At 38.3% G+C, this 17308-nt stretch overlaps 1 protein-coding gene across 4 annotated transcripts in view; it reads right to left on the reverse strand.

The window, feature by feature from the left end:
- Positions 1 to 2475: 2475 nt before the first annotated feature.
- The window catches only part of ZCCHC2 (zinc finger CCHC-type containing 2), a 41706-nt gene continuing 26873 nt past the window's right edge, over positions 2476 to 17308 (reverse strand). The window contains exons 7-14 of one of the 4 annotated variants that reach the window (XM_051610052.1): positions 16871 to 16954; positions 15098 to 15155; positions 11167 to 11302; positions 9645 to 9709; positions 8658 to 8752; positions 6115 to 6243; positions 3887 to 5395; positions 2476 to 2865 (exon numbers count right to left, since the gene is read on the reverse strand). In XM_051610052.1, the coding sequence (XP_051466012.1) occupies positions 2798 to 2865; positions 3887 to 5395; positions 6115 to 6243; positions 8658 to 8752; positions 9645 to 9709; positions 11167 to 11302; positions 15098 to 15155; positions 16871 to 16954 (2144 nt within the window). In that variant the 3' untranslated portion in view covers positions 2476 to 2797. Of the gene's footprint in view, positions 2866 to 3886; positions 5396 to 6114; positions 6244 to 8657; positions 8753 to 9644; positions 9710 to 11166; positions 11306 to 15097; positions 15156 to 16870; positions 16955 to 17308 lie in introns of all 4 variants that reach the window. The other 3 variants (XM_051610050.1, XM_051610054.1, XM_051610053.1) reach the window with 3 other exon arrangements.

Genomic DNA, 17308 nt, shown 5'->3' on the forward strand with positions numbered 1-17308 from the left:
ACAAGACAATAAATGGAAGCAGAATGATGATGTCTGCATGACACCTGGTTTAAAAACTCCCCCACTTATTATGGATGGAACTTCCCTGAAGATAAGAGGTTGGGTTCATTGGCAACTTCGAGCTTTCTCCTCATGTTGGCTAGTTTCTCAGAAAGCAGGTTGTTCTGGGGAGTAAGCTGGGATAAAGATCTAAGATAGGCTGTGGTTCTCAGCTCTGTAGATAAGCTGCTGCTAAGCAGCAGCAATCAGAAGCACTGTCTGTATAGTGAGGTGACAGTCATTGGTACCTTTCTCTCTCTCAGTACAACCCAAGCACATTTGGGTACATTCATACCAGAAACTCAGCTGTGACCTGCACATTTCTAAGCTTCTTCCCTACTCCTGGCAACTCTTGTTGCCTTCCATCTATTTTAGCAGATGGAAGAAAGATCGCTTTCCAGTTACTACATGACTAGCACACACATTATTTGCACTGCAGTCAAAACCAGCACATTTAAACTAGAGTTTATCCCAAATCCAGGAGCCATCAGACTGTAAGATACACTTAACTGTTCTGAAGAGTTTATGGTCAAAGTCCTGAGCCTATCACCCAAGGCCATCCTCTTTCTCTCGAGAGATCTATCATAAAGAAGATTTAAATCAGGAGATAGTATCCTGACTTCAGATGAAAGACTGACCTTGAGTCAAATACTCTCAGCTTAGTCTTAAAAGTGACAGATTCCAACCAAAATGGTAGCTTGCCAAAACCCTTTGTAATCCCATCCCTATACCCAGAGACAGAACATCACACTTACTTTACTGTTCTCAGTGATAAAGGACAGTACTTGCACACAGGTACTTTTTTTTTTTTACTTTTTTTTTTATTGCTGTTAATTCAAGGAAAAAGGTTGCATAAAATCCAATCTCTTCTAGAAATATAAGTGACCTTTCCAGTACATTTCAAATATCAAAGTATATGGTAAACATACAAATAAAGAGAAGGTAACATACCTCCTATTTACAGTACAGTATTTTAAATCATAAAATAAGTTCCATAAAGTACAACTGGCAGGTAATTCACAATACAAGTCCATTGGTGGTTTAACACCCTCACTTCAACTCAAACGCAGTTCATTCATTTCAAGTGGTCCAAAAATACCCAGATCAAATAAAAATTTTAATCAAAATAATTTTCATTTACTACTTAAACTTTTTTTTTCTTTTTTAAATTAAAGCTTTCATCTACCTCCCCCCCCCCATTCCCCCCTCCAAGAAAAAAGTTTCAAAATGTACACTGGTGCTATAAATATAAATGCTACCTATGAAGAAATGTAGTAATCAAGCTTTTTTTCTTCAAGTTTTTTTTTGTTTGTTTAAGCAATTTGTTAGATGGCTGAACCAAAGATTGATTTCATTTCATCCCTCTACTGGACACCAGGTCTGATCTTAAGAAAAAACATTTCTGCCATGAACTGTGAGGAATGCCAAACCCTATGGATATACAGTGGTAGTTGTTCATCGGTGTTGAATGCAGCAGTCAAAAAATACACTCATCTTCCAGATAACCTCAGTGCACTTTAGGAAATCAAATATTACCTGGAAGCAATTTAGTAAATATATTGGCTTTGAAAAATAAAATAAAAAATACAGCAGCATTAAACTTACTTACTCATGATACTGACATGATTAATACCATCTTAACACTCATTTCAGTCTTTCACATTTTACCGTAATTACGCATAGTGGTAAATCGTTATAAAATAGTGACTTTGCTATTTGGTAGACAGGTTCTAATACTAATACCTGACTATTTTGTAGAAAACCATAGCTTTTGTTCAGTTTGAAATAAAACATTTACATTCTAAGTACAATGCAACACTGTAATAGTTTAGGAAAAAATATTCAATCAAGTAACTTTCATTCTGTTTTGACACGATGTAGAATAGCTTTAAAAAAGGAAAAACAATGCTGTCAACTTTCATTACAAATGCAAACACACTGAGTACAACATTCATACCATTTTTTTCACCTTTGTTGCTGAACATACAGGCTAAAAAGCTACAATGGAAGAAAAATCTGTCAATTGAAGCTTGTTCATTTTCTAAATCTGTTCCAGTCCACACAGTTTCAGCCCCTCCATGGATTTTCCTTTATTTGGGACTCTCAAGAGCCATGTATATGTATTATTATCAGATATAGTACACATACAGTATTGTGTGTTCCTTTGGACTCTCCTAAACAGACGTTTGAACATCTCCTCTCAATTCATGAGCATTAATTTAGAGTACGGGCAGGGTCTGTATGAATTGATAAACACTCATGCAAGTCCAGCGAATCCACGTGGACAAACAGGGCAAGAAAATAAAACAGCAGCATAAGGAGAACAGGGAGATAGGGAAGAAGATTGTGGTGGGGAACATGACCAAGTTTCTTCTTTCACCATATGGCTGCTCCACCAGTGATGTCAGAGGTCAGAGGACATTTTTTTTTAAAAACAAAACAAAACAAAACAAACAACGCAGTAAACATTGCACATGTCTCAAGTCTTCAGTGCAAAAGCATGGTTCAAATGCTCTTTTTGATTGTTTTGGCTGAGTGTTTGAATTACATGCATTACACAAGCCTTTTGTAGAACCAGGAGGAGACCAGGGACTCAGCTTTCTTCTTGTGTATGGAACAGAGGTGCAAAAGCAATGAAAAATTCCAAAAGAATATAAAACCGGGAATGTCCCAAACCAGAAGACCAACCCCCCCTCCCACACACACACCTTCCCCCAATTTCCCAAGCTTCACTTTAAGTAGGCAATGTTTACTTGTTTCAGTCTGCAGAATCCAAGGTATCATTGGAAGGGGGAGGGGGAGGTGCGTATCTCAGTCTGTAAGTGCCTAAAACAGGAAAGAGAACTACTAAGTCACTGCTCACAATGAAAATGGATTACAAAACCACTACAAGGTATCAAAATGGACATGCTCTTCAAAAGGCACTATCATCCTCCAGTCCTTTTAAAGTAGGTCCTAAGATTTTATACTATTTTCTTTTGTCTGCTTGCTAAAACTCTTTTAAGTTTAAAAAAGGTTTAGACTGTAGATATAGGACTTTACCTCTACTGGAAAAATGCAAAGAAAATACAACCCCCATCCAGGTTTGTCTTTCCTGTTCCAGTCTGACCAAACAAGTCAGAATGGGCACAGGCCAAGAATCAAAAGTAGGTTACACTCTGTGCAAACGCTACTTTTCCCCCGTGCTTCTGGATGGAGAGAGAAATGGCACATAAGACTGAAGCTGTTCCTTAGATCTGTAGTTCCAATTGGTTCCTGCCTTTGTGCTGCAACTTGTCTGAAAAGTTAAAGCCTGTTTCATTTATGTATTGCATGATGGGGCACAGAAGGATGGCTGGTTGTGTAAAGGCAAGCTTTAGAAAAGTTACTTTATCCAATAGCCAGTCTGTTGGGGTTTTTTTAAATTCTCACAAGTTTTAAGAACCTAGGTTTTTATCAGAGTAATTGATATCCTTCACTTTTTGCCAACCAATTCTCTCAAAAAAACCACTGAATAGGACTGGAAAAACTGAAACAACGTGCAATTCTAAAAACAATGCCAAAAATAAACCGGTGAAAAAAAGAAGAATGACAATTTATGACTGATATAGTTTGACTTCCCACCTCTGAATCGTGCCCGTTTTCAACTTCACACAGTGAACCCTGTTCCCTTTGCACTGTTCTACAAGATTTTCAGGCAGAGATAAGATACTTGGCAATTTTAGAGCAGGTCACTAGTGCACAACCATTTACACAAAACATACACACGCACGCACACCTTTCCGCAAGACCAGAAACAGCACATTCAGAAAGGTAAAGAGAAACTGCTAAACTCAAAAGCAAGTCCGCTGGGAGTTATCATGATTACCTTGTTGACTGGCCTCCATGGATGACTGCTTACAGTCCTGCGCATAGTGTCCACTTACACCACAATTGTAACATGAAACGTTCCCATTCTTCTTGGGTCCCGACCCATTTGTGTTGGCAACTACGTTAGGTGCTGGATATACAGGATAGAACCTCCCAAATCCTGCCATCTGCTGCATACCATAGTTGGCTTGGCTCCCCATCACTGGGTCATGCATAAGCCCGTTTGCATATGGAGACTGAGGCAGGAAGAAAGGAAGTTGTGTTCCATTACTTTGATGTGCTTGATTGAGGTAGCTGCCATTACAAAGTGATGGCAGAGTGAAGAAAGACGGAACTCTGTAGACTTGTCCATGAAGCGGGTTATGATAAAAATAGCTATTAATCTGAAGGCTTCCATTGGTCCCACAGCTACACCTACGTCCGCAAGAACCACAAGGACCAGATCCCAGCTGCTGTGGAGGTAACATTGTCCCATTAGTGTTACTATTTCCAACAGCGTTTATGTAGGATGTGCTGTCACTCTGTGCAGTGCTGTGTGTTAAAGCAGGGCTCGGGCTAGGGGCAGGGCCTGGCGTGTGTGTAGGTATTGCAGGAGGAACAGTGGACTGGACCTGACCAACACCTAAACCAGCAGACTGAGGTGGTGAGGAAGTCGGTACAGTGTTTAGCACATTTGTATTCTGGTTGGGCAATACATTGGTAGCATGGGGACTGCCTGGCAAAGCGTATGAAGCTGGTGGAGGTGGTGGTGCTGCTGTGGAGAGACCAGCTGCTGGAAGAACTACCTTTAGATTGGTAGGCTGAGGGATTGCTCCTGGGTTTCCCTCAATGTGAGGCACCATTTGATTCAGTCCTACCACCTGGGATGCAGGTTTTGTGATGGGATCTGTAGTAGGAGCTGGGGATCCTGGGAAACTACCTGGATTGTGGACTGGGATAAAGGCAGTATTTGGTGATCCAATACTTAAATTTCCTGTTGGTTGCTGTGGTCCATTAACTGTGCAACTTTCCGATGATCCCTGCGGAGAGGGCATTTTCAACCTATGTATTGCCAAATGCAAAGCAGGGCTACCAGGTTGGACAGAATGTGGAAGGAAAGTGGATGGGACTGGCAAAGGGGAAGCCATCAGCTCAAGGCGTTTCTCAGGTTCACCAGAGGTCACTGGGCCCCCTCCACCAGGAGGTGAATTTGCAGATTCTCTCACTGGCGAGACAGCAACCGGTGTGGTAACAAGCATTCCCATCGTTTTACCATCTGCAGATATGGGTGGTGGGACAACTGCTTCAGGCTTCTGGGCAGCGCTGTGCATTACACAGTGTAAGGCAGGCATGAAGGAAATATGTTGAAACTTTGCATTCAAAGGATCTTCTGAAAGGCTTCCATTTTCATTATTCACTGAAGAGATCTGAGCAGATGATTTGTTCAAACTTGATGAACTGACAGCACTGTAGCCTGTAAACCTGGTTGTATTTTGATTCCCAGAGTCCTCAGAATTGCTGTCTGTATCTGTGGAGACAAAACCATTTGTCAGTCCAAAGACCAAATCTGAAATCATAATACAGAGTCATCCCCTGGACTAATTTATCAATATAAAACATTCTAAGCTTGATGACAAAACTGATAGTTATATCTTCCTGAATTACAGTAACTCTGAGTTTATTTTCATTCACCCAAATCAAGCTAGGGCAATCACCATCTCTTGCCTAGATCAAACTGTCCAACTAGCTACTCTTGTCTTTGACTTGTGTATATCTGCAAATGGGAAGAGCAGGATAGCAGGACATACACCTAATTAGGAATTTGTATCTACCTAGGAAGATATTAATCCAGCTTACACAAATTTGGAAGGGTGGCAAATTGAACTGTCAATACAAAAAGGAGGACCTCTCAGACATGCCACATGTAATTTGATATAAAAACAGTCCCTTTCAGCCAAAGTTTTTACCATTTACTGTACTGCTGAACTTTCTCAAGAGAGCTATGCCACTGAGGTCAGAAAGTTACTACATGTATGTAGTAATTTAAAACTCAGAAGTATTTAAACAGTCCTGCTATTACCTAACAGCCTTCAAACTGTCCAGTCACAAAGCCTACAAAGCAAAATGCATTCTATGGCTAGTTCAGATATAAAAGCAGCTGTTAAAATTGAGAAACTAATTAAAATTAATAAAAGAAAGATTAGTCCAAGAATAAAGTTGTTCATGCACACTCTCCATAAATACAACCTCTGTCTTTTTCTTCTTCACTATCAAAGCTTTCCCTCCCATCATGTCGTGGACTAGAAGGAGAACTGTAACTTTCAGATGACGTTTCTCCACATGTATCATGACCAGATCCACCGTCCAAATTCAGATCTAAAAATAAAAATTGGCATTTTTATTTTTAATCTCATTATATGAAAGTGAGACTACTCTGGTTTGCTCACATCTGACACTAGCTCAGATTTTTATTTTTTCCTACTTAATTCCATCTGTCCCCTGTGTTTGTAGCATTCAGGACTGGTCTTGTTCCTAAATTTGCGATGACTGAATCCTCAGTGTTAATTATGGTGACACTGAAAATTAGTATTTGTGCAGAGCAGTGAAGAAAATTATATTTTTTAATATATTTTGTGATGCTTATAACACATTGTACCACAATACTAATCTCCTCTGAATGGCAACAATCAAACATTTCCATTAAAAGAGATGCAACACCCCTTGGTCATACCAGCAAAGGCAGAAAACTATCTGAGTGGGCAACACTCTAAATAGTACACCTTTTTACAATTTACTCTTCCAGAATAGGCTTTAAGCAAACTGTAATGACAAAGTCTATTTAAAGAAAAAGTGGTGAACTCATTTTCTAGTGGTGAAAAGTGGTAAAATCATTTTCTAGATTCTGCACAGGATCACGGGAAACTCATTTGCTGGAAAGCAGCTTTCAGGGTGGGTTTAGATCCCATTAGTGAAGTAGATAGTTAGTATGTTCAGCCTCAGAAGTGAAGCAGCAAGACAGATACACCCTCCCTCAGAACATATGCCAGAACTAGCTTCAAGAAAACCCCTATCCTGCTGTTGGCAAAACTCCAGGACAACAATTAGAACACCATTATTCATTTTATTATTTCTAATAAATTATAACAATATTATAAATTATTAATTACAAGTTCAACAGGTAGGGATAAATCAACAAAAAGCTGCCTTAATGCTTCAGTTCTTAAAATAATTTCCTGGATTAAACCTCTAATCAGTCAAATTATTTTAACACATTTTGAATATCTAACATAACCTGAAGCGGCAGTGTTGACCTCGCATCACTGAAAGCAAGAGTCATAAGTGCTAGTCACAGAGTATCGAATCTTCCAAGTTACAAGTGTAACAAACTGATGCCTCAGAAAAAGCTAAAAGCAGGGAGGAAAAAAATGGAAGAAAACATGATACAGTTAGGAGTTACTGACTCAAAACAGAGCATTTAAAACCAAGCCTGTTTCTTCCTGAGGTGGTCTTAACTAGCCAACGGTATCAGGCAGGCAGTTTCGTATCTACAGCAGTGGGTAGTGAGGGGACAGAGCTCCTACGGCAAAACATTTGTATTCCCTGTTTAACTTTGCACTACACCACACAAGATCGCACCACCTTTTAAAGTTATCATCAGTTCATTAAAGCTCAGTGTGTTTTGCCCGACAACAAGAGAAGTAATCAATCAGATTTGTACATAGTAAAGCTCTCCTGTAGAGTATGTTTTCTGCTTGTACAGCCCTTAGCTATAGCTTTCTGAAACTACCCTGGTTTTGCTAAGTTTGTGAACTCTGAATTCTTCAAAGTTTTAGTCAAATACTGTTTGTAGAAGATAATAAAAATTGTCCATAAAACACAAGACAATAATTCAGAATGGGAACCACTTGGAACTTTGAAAGGCGAGAGAAGCAGTGAGAAGAATTAAAACTTATTCAAGACTGCACTTATTCAAGTGGAAGCAAGAGCAAGACAAGGCACTTTTAAAGAGCCCTTTTTAACTCTTACGCCAATTAGATGGTATAGAAAGAGGCAAATTCTTTTTCAGCTTTCTGTCATGAAAACTAAGCTTAAGAGAGTCAAGGTGACAACTGATACTGGGAGCTCAGAAAATACCAAAATGGAGAAGTCACTGGATAATACAGCCCTTCAGAAATTTGTAATAAAGCTTGGAGAATCAATTTACTAAAGGAACACAAATACCATTTTGTCTTATAACTAACTGATGTACATGAGTCTTGGCCTAGACACTACATTTTGCTGGATTACCCAAACTTGAAAACCCTGTTAGGGCAGCAGACAGAGTTCTGTGTCACTTGTTTACACACCAGCTCATCAATGGCTCTCACCAGAGGGTTTTCATACAGTTTTCTCATGGGCCATTCTAGCTGAAGAAACTAGTGAGCTGCCAAGAGAACACTAATGACAAAATGCAGGATCATTGCACACTGAGACTACTAAATTTCATAGAGAAGTAGGCCAACAGTAAATGTTTCTGCAACTACTTGTCCACATAAGGCAACTTTTGGAGACTTTACTAGTATTTTTCCAGTTACACATGAAAAGAAACACACTAAGCAACTGCATCCAGAAGACTAAGTCTAGCATGTTCTATACAGCAAGCCAAAGCACAGGCTAGACAGCTAACATGCTGACTTGCACCAAAATAGATTTCAGATTTGTGATCTCTCCCCTTTATAGTAGAACAACAAACAAATCAGCAAAGTTTGGGATTCCATTTACTACAAACAGTTCGGGAAAAAACATCTTACCTTTTGCTGTTCCTGTACGGATGTGCTGTGATGCTGCAAGTCTAACTCCATTAGTCCTGTTATTCAGCCGGCAGTCAGTTTTCTTTGCTTTATCCCTGTGTAAATAATTGTAACATTGTGTTGTTTTTTTTCCCCAAAATGCCTGGGTACAACCAACCATGAATAAACACACAAATGCCACTGCAAACAAAGGCAGCGACTCCAGGCCAGAATTGTGTATTTAATAGCTATAAGAACAAATATAGAAAATAAACAGGTAAAGGCTGCTATTGCAATACACCAGGAACTAAACTGTAAGCAGTGTTACTAAACTCTACAAATAAAGATCTAAAAAAGAAAACACACACAAAAAAGAAATTAAGCAGCTGATATTGAAGTTGTCTTTGAAAGCTGATTCCTGTAACACAGCCATAGACCAGACTAGCAAAAGGCATCTGGCTACAGAGTATCAAAATGACAGAAAGTCAGCTTGGAAGTAGGCAGAGTACTAAATAAGGGTGGAAATATTTGCACTTTACCACAGTGCAGGATTGTGTAGCCCACAGGAAGTTCTGAAACCTGCCGATGTGCAAATTATCTTCAATAAAACATCACAGCAAGTTACCACCCACTGCGTAACATTAAAGGCTGCTGTCAATCCTTACTTGATTTTCAGTGCTTTCTGGGCAGCTTTACATCTTTTAACTTTCAAATAAATACAGAGGGGAAAAAAAGGCAGTTCATTATTGGTTAAGAACCTGCTTCTGCTCCTTCATCTTTTTGCTAAATAACAACTGAGATTTTGAGAAATGAATGCATGCAATTACATCCCATTTTTCAAGTTAATTCTTTTCAGAAGATAAAATAAGGATTTCTATGTAGACTGGCTTAAACTATGCCAGCTCTTGTTCCACAATAGCAAAATAACCTATTTGATTGTAGACTCTGTTCATCAAAGTGAATGCATTACACACTGTTTCTGCATTACTGGTTACATTGGAAACCTACTTTTCCAGCTGTGGCTTTCCTTTCTTCTTGCTTACTGTAGACAGACTTCGTTTTTCTCCTGTATGCTAGATAGAAAATGCAAAGACTCAAGTCAAACAACAGAATTTGTATCACAAAAGCCAACCCCTTCCAGACTGACAGGTCCATGAACCCAAGACTAGTGCACTTACAGGTGTTATAACCACACAAATAACTACTTGTGCAGTGCATCCAGGCATTTAGTATAATGTATCTTGTCTTGCATTTATCATTTATCATCATCAGCAGAACACTTAGGAAATATTCCAGTTTCCAATCTAACTACTGTTTGCATGCTGTCTCTCCTCTTGAGGATAAAAACAAATGTGCTTCATCACATACCTGCTAAAAAGGCTAACCTGAGGGTTTAAGGGGCAACAGAATTTACTGATTTCAGCGGAATTCTTTGATGGCTGGGAGATGGGAAGTACATGTGGCAGATTAATTTACACAGTGACAAGGCAGGTATCCAGCCTTAAACATGAGGTTGCTCCTAAACTAAACTCTAGAATATGACCTAGAATAAAGTGTACTATCACTAGCCGTTAGTAATATAATTGGCAAATGACTAAAAACTATGAAAACTCAGAAATAATCTCTGTCCAAATATGCCATGTTTGGACATCCTTTAAAAAGGAAGTAGCTTTTCCTCTGCTTTAGTATGCTGATGTTTTTCTTGCCTCCAGCTTACAGTATTTTGAGCTTTGATGAAGTCTACCATTTCATCTTTAGAAGCAAACCTCAATTCATTACCCTGCTTTATGAAATAAGGAAACCACTTTTGTTGGCTTGCTATTCCCCACATAATAACCAACAGCCGAATTCTGCATGTAGAGTAAGAGTAATATTAAGCAATTATAATATTCAAGGATCTTCAGATGCAAGCAGTGAGCAACCTTCCTTCCTCCAGTTTCAGCAGACGATTTTATTTATAAATAATTATTCTTCTCTACTATACTCAAACCAAAACTGATGAACCAAGAGAGACAAATCTCACAAAAAGCATATACACTTATAGCTATTAGCTTTTTTCAACAAAGATTAATATTAAAGTTCCTTAGATAATGTAGGTAAAGGACAAAGAATATATTTAACCTGTTGTCTCTACTGTAGCATTAGTATGGTTCAGTTTTTAATACAGCTTCTAGTTTATTCCTTGCAATAACACAGAAACTCTCCAGGAGTTCTGAAATTCTCTCCGATTACAGTATTACAATAACAGGACAATGTCTGATTAGAAACATTAAAACTTTTCTGATTACTTAAGAGCCTATTGGGAAATTTTATTTACAAATTCATAAACAATACAGGCAATTTTATGAGACAGAGGTAAGTAATTATGATGGGTTTTTCAAAGATGAAGTAGCAGCAACTTGAACTTTGATACTTATTGGTACAATTTTAGCAAGGCTCTTAATCTTTTAAAGCCAACCCTAATAATGTGTAGTGGACAGTCTTCTCAAATGTCCCAGAATATTGGTTTCATGACAAAACAGCAACACACCTGGTCAAGTAGGTTTGTACAGTGCTCTGGGTGCTGCTGGACAATGCAGCTTTTTCTTCTCCAGTCCAATACCCCATTTTGCTCAGAGTGCTGCACGTTAAGGCTGTCCAGTGAAGAACATTTTGCACTGCCAGTGCTGCTGAAAGGAAAAAACAAAAATTACAATGATGTGAACAAACTTGCAGGCTTTTCTTACCAACATACACATTTTTGCATCCTGTTGGAAAACTGGCATTTTGCTCCCAGAAAACTCTAGAAATTCTCAAGAGATTTAAAACACATAAATTACAGAAGTTCTTGCGCTCCAAAGTTATACCGATGATTTGGACATAACTGGAGCTCCTTCTTCATTTGTCTTATGACAATTTGACGTAAAATTCAGAACAACAAAATTCATAGAAAACAGTACTTGAGAGAAGAATTTCCATAGATATTTATGCACACAAAGTATTTGGGTTTTTTCATACCACATGTGAGGAAACTTTCAAATAAAAATATATGCTGAATTATTATTCTTTCTTCCTCACTGTTAATGACAAAGCTTGAATTACTTTGTAATCCCTATTTCAGCATTCATGAGACATTTAAGAAAAGGAGCACCTGGCTACTTACAGAACATGCAGCAGCAGTGTTTGTTTGAATTTAAAAAAAAAAGTAATCTTGTTTTATATTTTTACCTTGAGGATTGCTAATTTTGCACAGTCCTGTGAAAGGGGAGTTTGTGTCCTGGTTTAAACCAGGATAGAACTAATTTTCTTGTTAGTGGTTTTACTTTTAGATTAAGTCTCTTCCAAGTAGCTGCACTTGCAGAAATTAAAGGCACATTTCTCAGTCAGCGTCCGCTTCTGGGACAGATAACTCTCAATGTTTATAGCTATGGCTAGAGAATGGGATGCAGAACCAAGGGCACTGCTGGGTTCCAAAAAACATCTTATGCTCCAGGACGAGAAGGGAGTAAAGGAGTCAGACAGACCTGTGACCCTCCTGTGGAGAGGAGGGGACAAGAGACCAAAATTGACCAAACACAGTATTCCATCCCATACACATCATACTTGGTATAAATTTGAGGGATCACAAGGGTCAAGCCCTCTTTGTTCATGGCTGGAGTCCTGGGAGGATTCCGTCTGTTCATCCGACTTTGATGGCGATCCATGTTCCTGAATGCCTGCGTTCCTGCATCCAGCTCCCACCTGCTGCTGACTCCAGCAATCAAGTCTGAGACTTTTCCAGGGCCTGCCCTGCAGCCTTGGTGGTGATGTGAACATTACTCAGGAGAGGGGTAGGATGTGTGATAAGAGCAGAGAGCAATGTGTTTAATTGCCTGCCCAGTGTTAAACTGTGACAGACATATTGGCACCCAAGGCAGGCAGAGCTCACTAGCCTGAGTCCAGGCTTAAATTCTGACTAATTCAACAGTTTGAATTCCAACTCCAGTAGGAGGATACTCCCTGATGGCTCCCTCTAGAAAGTATCAGAGGTCTCCTAAAGTTCTCAAAAGGTTGGGAACTAAACAGACCATATAGTCACCCCTGTGGTATACAGGGTAGGTGATAGGCTCATTTGTAGCTAGTTTTAGTGTTTCTTTGTGGTTTATCAATGGTAAGTGCTGTTTGAGAGCTACAGTTGTGATATGGTCTTTAATGCTGATACACATCATGGTATATTTTGCAATGATGTTTCATGTAGACACAGAAAACTTTGGTAATTTTACTTTCAACTTTACCTTCGGAAACTATACCACTCGGCTGTTTTCTTTCAAGCAGAGTCCACCAGATTTCGATCAAACTAGCTTTATGATATTAGGGGTGTTTCTGCATGTCCTGCTGAATATTATTAATGTTTTTGATGCACTGTGGAGGCATTTACTTTGGACCTCATAATGCCTTTGTCCCCTGAGGCTTCTTTGAGCAGCAGCTGGTCAGAAGTAGTACCTAACTAGGTCTGAGAGTACTGGTCAACAAAGACTGGTGGAAAACCAGTCAGGGTTCTGATAAAGTCAGCAGGCCACACGGACCTATAAACTTTCCATCTATCATACAAACCCCTGCCCTAAACACTTTTAAATTCTTATCAAAATACTTATGCTAATAATTTAAAGTGCCTCTTAATTCAGGGCTGTTGGCAAGCTGCTTCATGATGGCTACTACATGAAAAGTTACTCAGTTCCACAATGGCAGAAATCTAGCACATTGCAAAGCATGAGACAGGCTATAGTTCCAGCAGCTACTTACCAAATACCTCTGGAAATAAGTGCCCAAACTACTTAAAAGACATACAGCAGAACATTACAAACATTAGATGAAAATTATGAGAACCCAAGAAGGTTCCAAAATACAGACATGAGTCCCTGACTGCAGAGATATAAGCAATATCACTTTAGAAACTTCTGCTGAATGGAGTCAAGTGAATCAGCTGCCCAATTTGCAGTCATTTTATGTAAGCTGTGATACTGCTGAATTTTTATTCTGTATACCCATGTCATTCCTACCAGTACATTTTTGGATCATTTCAAGAGTAAGGCTGCCATACTGAATATAAACAAAATATCCAGATTTTCCTGAAATGTACCAAAGCTATTTGAGATTAACTGCCCTTGGCTCTAGACAGTTTCATACTTATTTAAAAGAGAAAAATTTCAGTGCTATTTCTTTAGAGCCCATGAATAGCAGGCAAAGCTTTTAGAAACAGACTCACAACGTGAACAGGTGAGGACTAACAGACCTCTAGCAGTCAAGTAGTGAACACATTTTCCCCTCTTAAATAAACTGAAAATAACAGCTAGCAAAATGAGTTTCTATCACAGAAGTTTGCAGAAAGGTCTGCTTGTGTCTTTTCTATCTGAGAGACAGATCCTAAACTACAGTCAGCTTTAGTATACTTTATTACACAATGAATAAGAAAAATACATTTTTTTTATTAGTAACTATATGTTAGTAAGTTTGGATCCTACTCTTCCAACTTCATAGTAGGCTGTATATCCACTGGTACAATCAGAAATTGACAAGATGACATTCTCTTCTTGAAGAAACATAAGTTGAAAGTAAGTAGGAGAGTTAAAAAACAAAACAGAAACAAACCACTAAGTCGTCCAATTGGTAATTTAACAAGAATCTTGTCTGTTAAAGATTTGTGAACCTTAACCAACATTGTTTTGTGCTATGTTGCTATTCAAATTATTGTAATTCCAGGTAATCCACCCCCCTCTCCCCAAAGAAATAGACATTTTACAGATAAAACAACACAGAACAAGGCTGTAAACCACAATAAACACTGTATACATTTTTTTCTCTTTATGTAGTTGAAGTATTGCACAGAAATGTGCAAGCATATGCAAAGTTTCTGGTCAAAATACACTAACGGGTAAATGCACATTACATACCTCATATATCTGAAAGCATATATGAACTACTTTAATACAGTTAAGAAGTGCTCCCACTTACAATGAACATAAAACAGCAGGGTATACATGCTTTTGCTACTGAGCATGGGAAAGAATGGACTAGTTCCTCCTATAAAGTCATCTCTGAAGCTACTGAAGGAGAGCTTAAAATCAACAGCACTGGAAATGTTCAGTATATGCATGGGTGTGTCTGCATACAAGAAAAATACATGCAACACAAATTTATGTTACTCAGCTTCTAAACACAAATTAAAACATCAACTCATGCGGTGAAGATTCACAAAATTTGCAAAAAAAGACTTTCAAATTAACTAGACCTACAGGCTTACAAATAGGATATTTTGAAATATTTATCTAACCCAGATTAAATTAATAACACTCCCCCCAACAATAAAAAAACAAAATAAGAACACCCCAACCAAACAAAATTCCCACGAACAAGCTTTAACCTAGAAAGAAACACAAATTCTCAACGCACTAACAAATGAAGTTCAGAAATGTAGCATGGTCACATTACATCCTAGTACCTACTTGGCAACAGGACTTTTTCCATTATGTTTCTTGTGGACTGCTGTGTGTTGCATTACATCTGGAAAAAAATAAACAAAGCATAATTTCAACAGCAATACCTTTTCCTCTTTTAGATCAATTCAGCAAACTCATCTTTCCATCATCTACTAGACACTTAGCAGAAGACATCTCTGTTGAATAGGCTAGGCTTAATTTACAGTGCTGAAATTAACAGGTGTTGTATAGAGGACAGATCAGTTTGTACAGACAGTATAATAAAGGCTCTTTACACCTACTTTCACGGAAGAATGAAACAGCAAAAATATAAACTATAACAACCCTTTGCTCACCTCTGTATTTAAACGTAAGGACTAAATGTGTGACTGAATATCATCCAGTATGAAAGGATGGAGAAAGGACTCAGTCAGAAAAGTAGAGAATTTTGTAATTTTTTTCTCAACTGCTAAAACTGATCTCAAAAATACGTCACACATGCTGAAGAGTGAATGAAGACAAGTCTTACACAGATGTGCTGCACTCTGAACCTCAAAATTCACTATGCAAGTAAAGCTTTACAAATTACATTTGACACAAAAAGAGGAAATAAAAAGCAAGAACTCTAGAGACATGGTCTACCTTTCAAGGCAACCATTAATATTTAACAAAGCAGTTTTTCTTAACTCCAACTGCTGATCTTGCCCTTTTTGGTAGCTATCATTTTGCCTGAAACTCCACTAAATGCTACTAACAAGCCCAAATTATTATTTGTAAAAAAACATTCTTCACAATTTTTAAACTTCTGGTAGGACTTCACTAAAATGACACAAAAGCTGTTCTGAAATGCACTGTAGTTCCATCAGGTGAACAGTTTTTTGTTTTGGGTTTGTTTGGTTTTTTTAAGGACAGTATGTAAAAAACTATCAGAGAAATTTCCAAATATATTGTAAATTTATTTGGTTCATTCTAAATGCTAAAGAAGAATATGGTAATACATTTTTTAAGTAATAAAAGCTGTCTCAACTGCGTATGTGGATTACCGATTGCACGCAAGATCAACTGAAAGCCTCTTACTAGTTAGTAATGTGTAACAGGATATGGGTGGTGTCATTCTGTGACAGCCAGTAGAAGTGTTCACTGGTCCACGTTCACCCATCTGTCCCACCTCTCATCCTTTCCACCTACCAGAGGCTTATACTTGTTTGCTACTGAGAACAATGCAAAACTGGTTTCCCATTCCTCTCAGAAAAGAATTATGGACTAGCCACTAAGCTGCTGCTTCCACATGTGAACTGTTTTTGAGGTATTTGGAAAACACCAGCTATCAGACTGTAACCAGTCCTAAACACCACAGTCCTAACAGAGCAAGAAGAGGGAAAACTTGAACGCCCTTCCTGAGTAAAAATAAAAGCTAGACAAATTTAGTACACTTAATGCAAAACAGTCTGTGACTCTTAAAACGCTGCACTCAACTTCAAACCCTGGTTACTGAAAAACAGGTAAAGACATTAAAAGTTACAAACAACCTTGACTCAAGTAAACTGCAAAGTATATCTTCCTAGTTGCTCAACCCAGCTGTGAACTCCTGCCTCTGAGCTGTCTATGAACACTCCCACTCCTTGAAATTAGCAACCTCCTAAGGAAACTGCTGAAAGCATACAAAAATTCTTTACATGGCAGATTTCAATCAAATCTCTCAGCTTTACACCAATGAAGAAATCAGGCTACTGTGTGATTTTCCAGAACTGAATGTGGCAAAATTTCTCAGAGAAGAACCACCTTTGAGTACACAACTACCTTCCTCCTGACTTGAAGCTTCTGAACTGTCCTCCTTGAAGTGTTCTGGTGCCTTAACCGTCTTCAAAGAGGGTTGTAAGTTACCTGCAGAGAATAAAGTTCACGTAGTAACTTTATAGATCTTGAACAACTGGACAGTTCCAGAATGCTTGCACTACACTGAAGGCTGGGGAAACTGAAGACTAAACTTACTAGGTCTGCATGTGGCAATAATTTGAACATAGTCTCCTTCAAACAAGGCAATCTCCAAGAGTAAAGGAGATACTTTTATTTTGAAGAAAAGAGTGTGCAAAACAATTTTAAAACTAGGGTGCAATTTCAAAAGGTTAAGATTGTGATTACAGTATTGGAAATATTCCTATTGTCCTGCACACCTCAGATTTTTTTTTACAATCCTTTTGTGTTACAGCAAGAAATGAAAGGAGACCAACAATAGTT

Source organism: Apus apus, chromosome 2 (genome assembly GCF_020740795.1).
Source record: "Apus apus isolate bApuApu2 chromosome 2, bApuApu2.pri.cur, whole genome shotgun sequence".
In the NCBI taxonomy this organism is placed as follows: Eukaryota; Metazoa; Chordata; class Aves; order Apodiformes; family Apodidae; genus Apus; species Apus apus.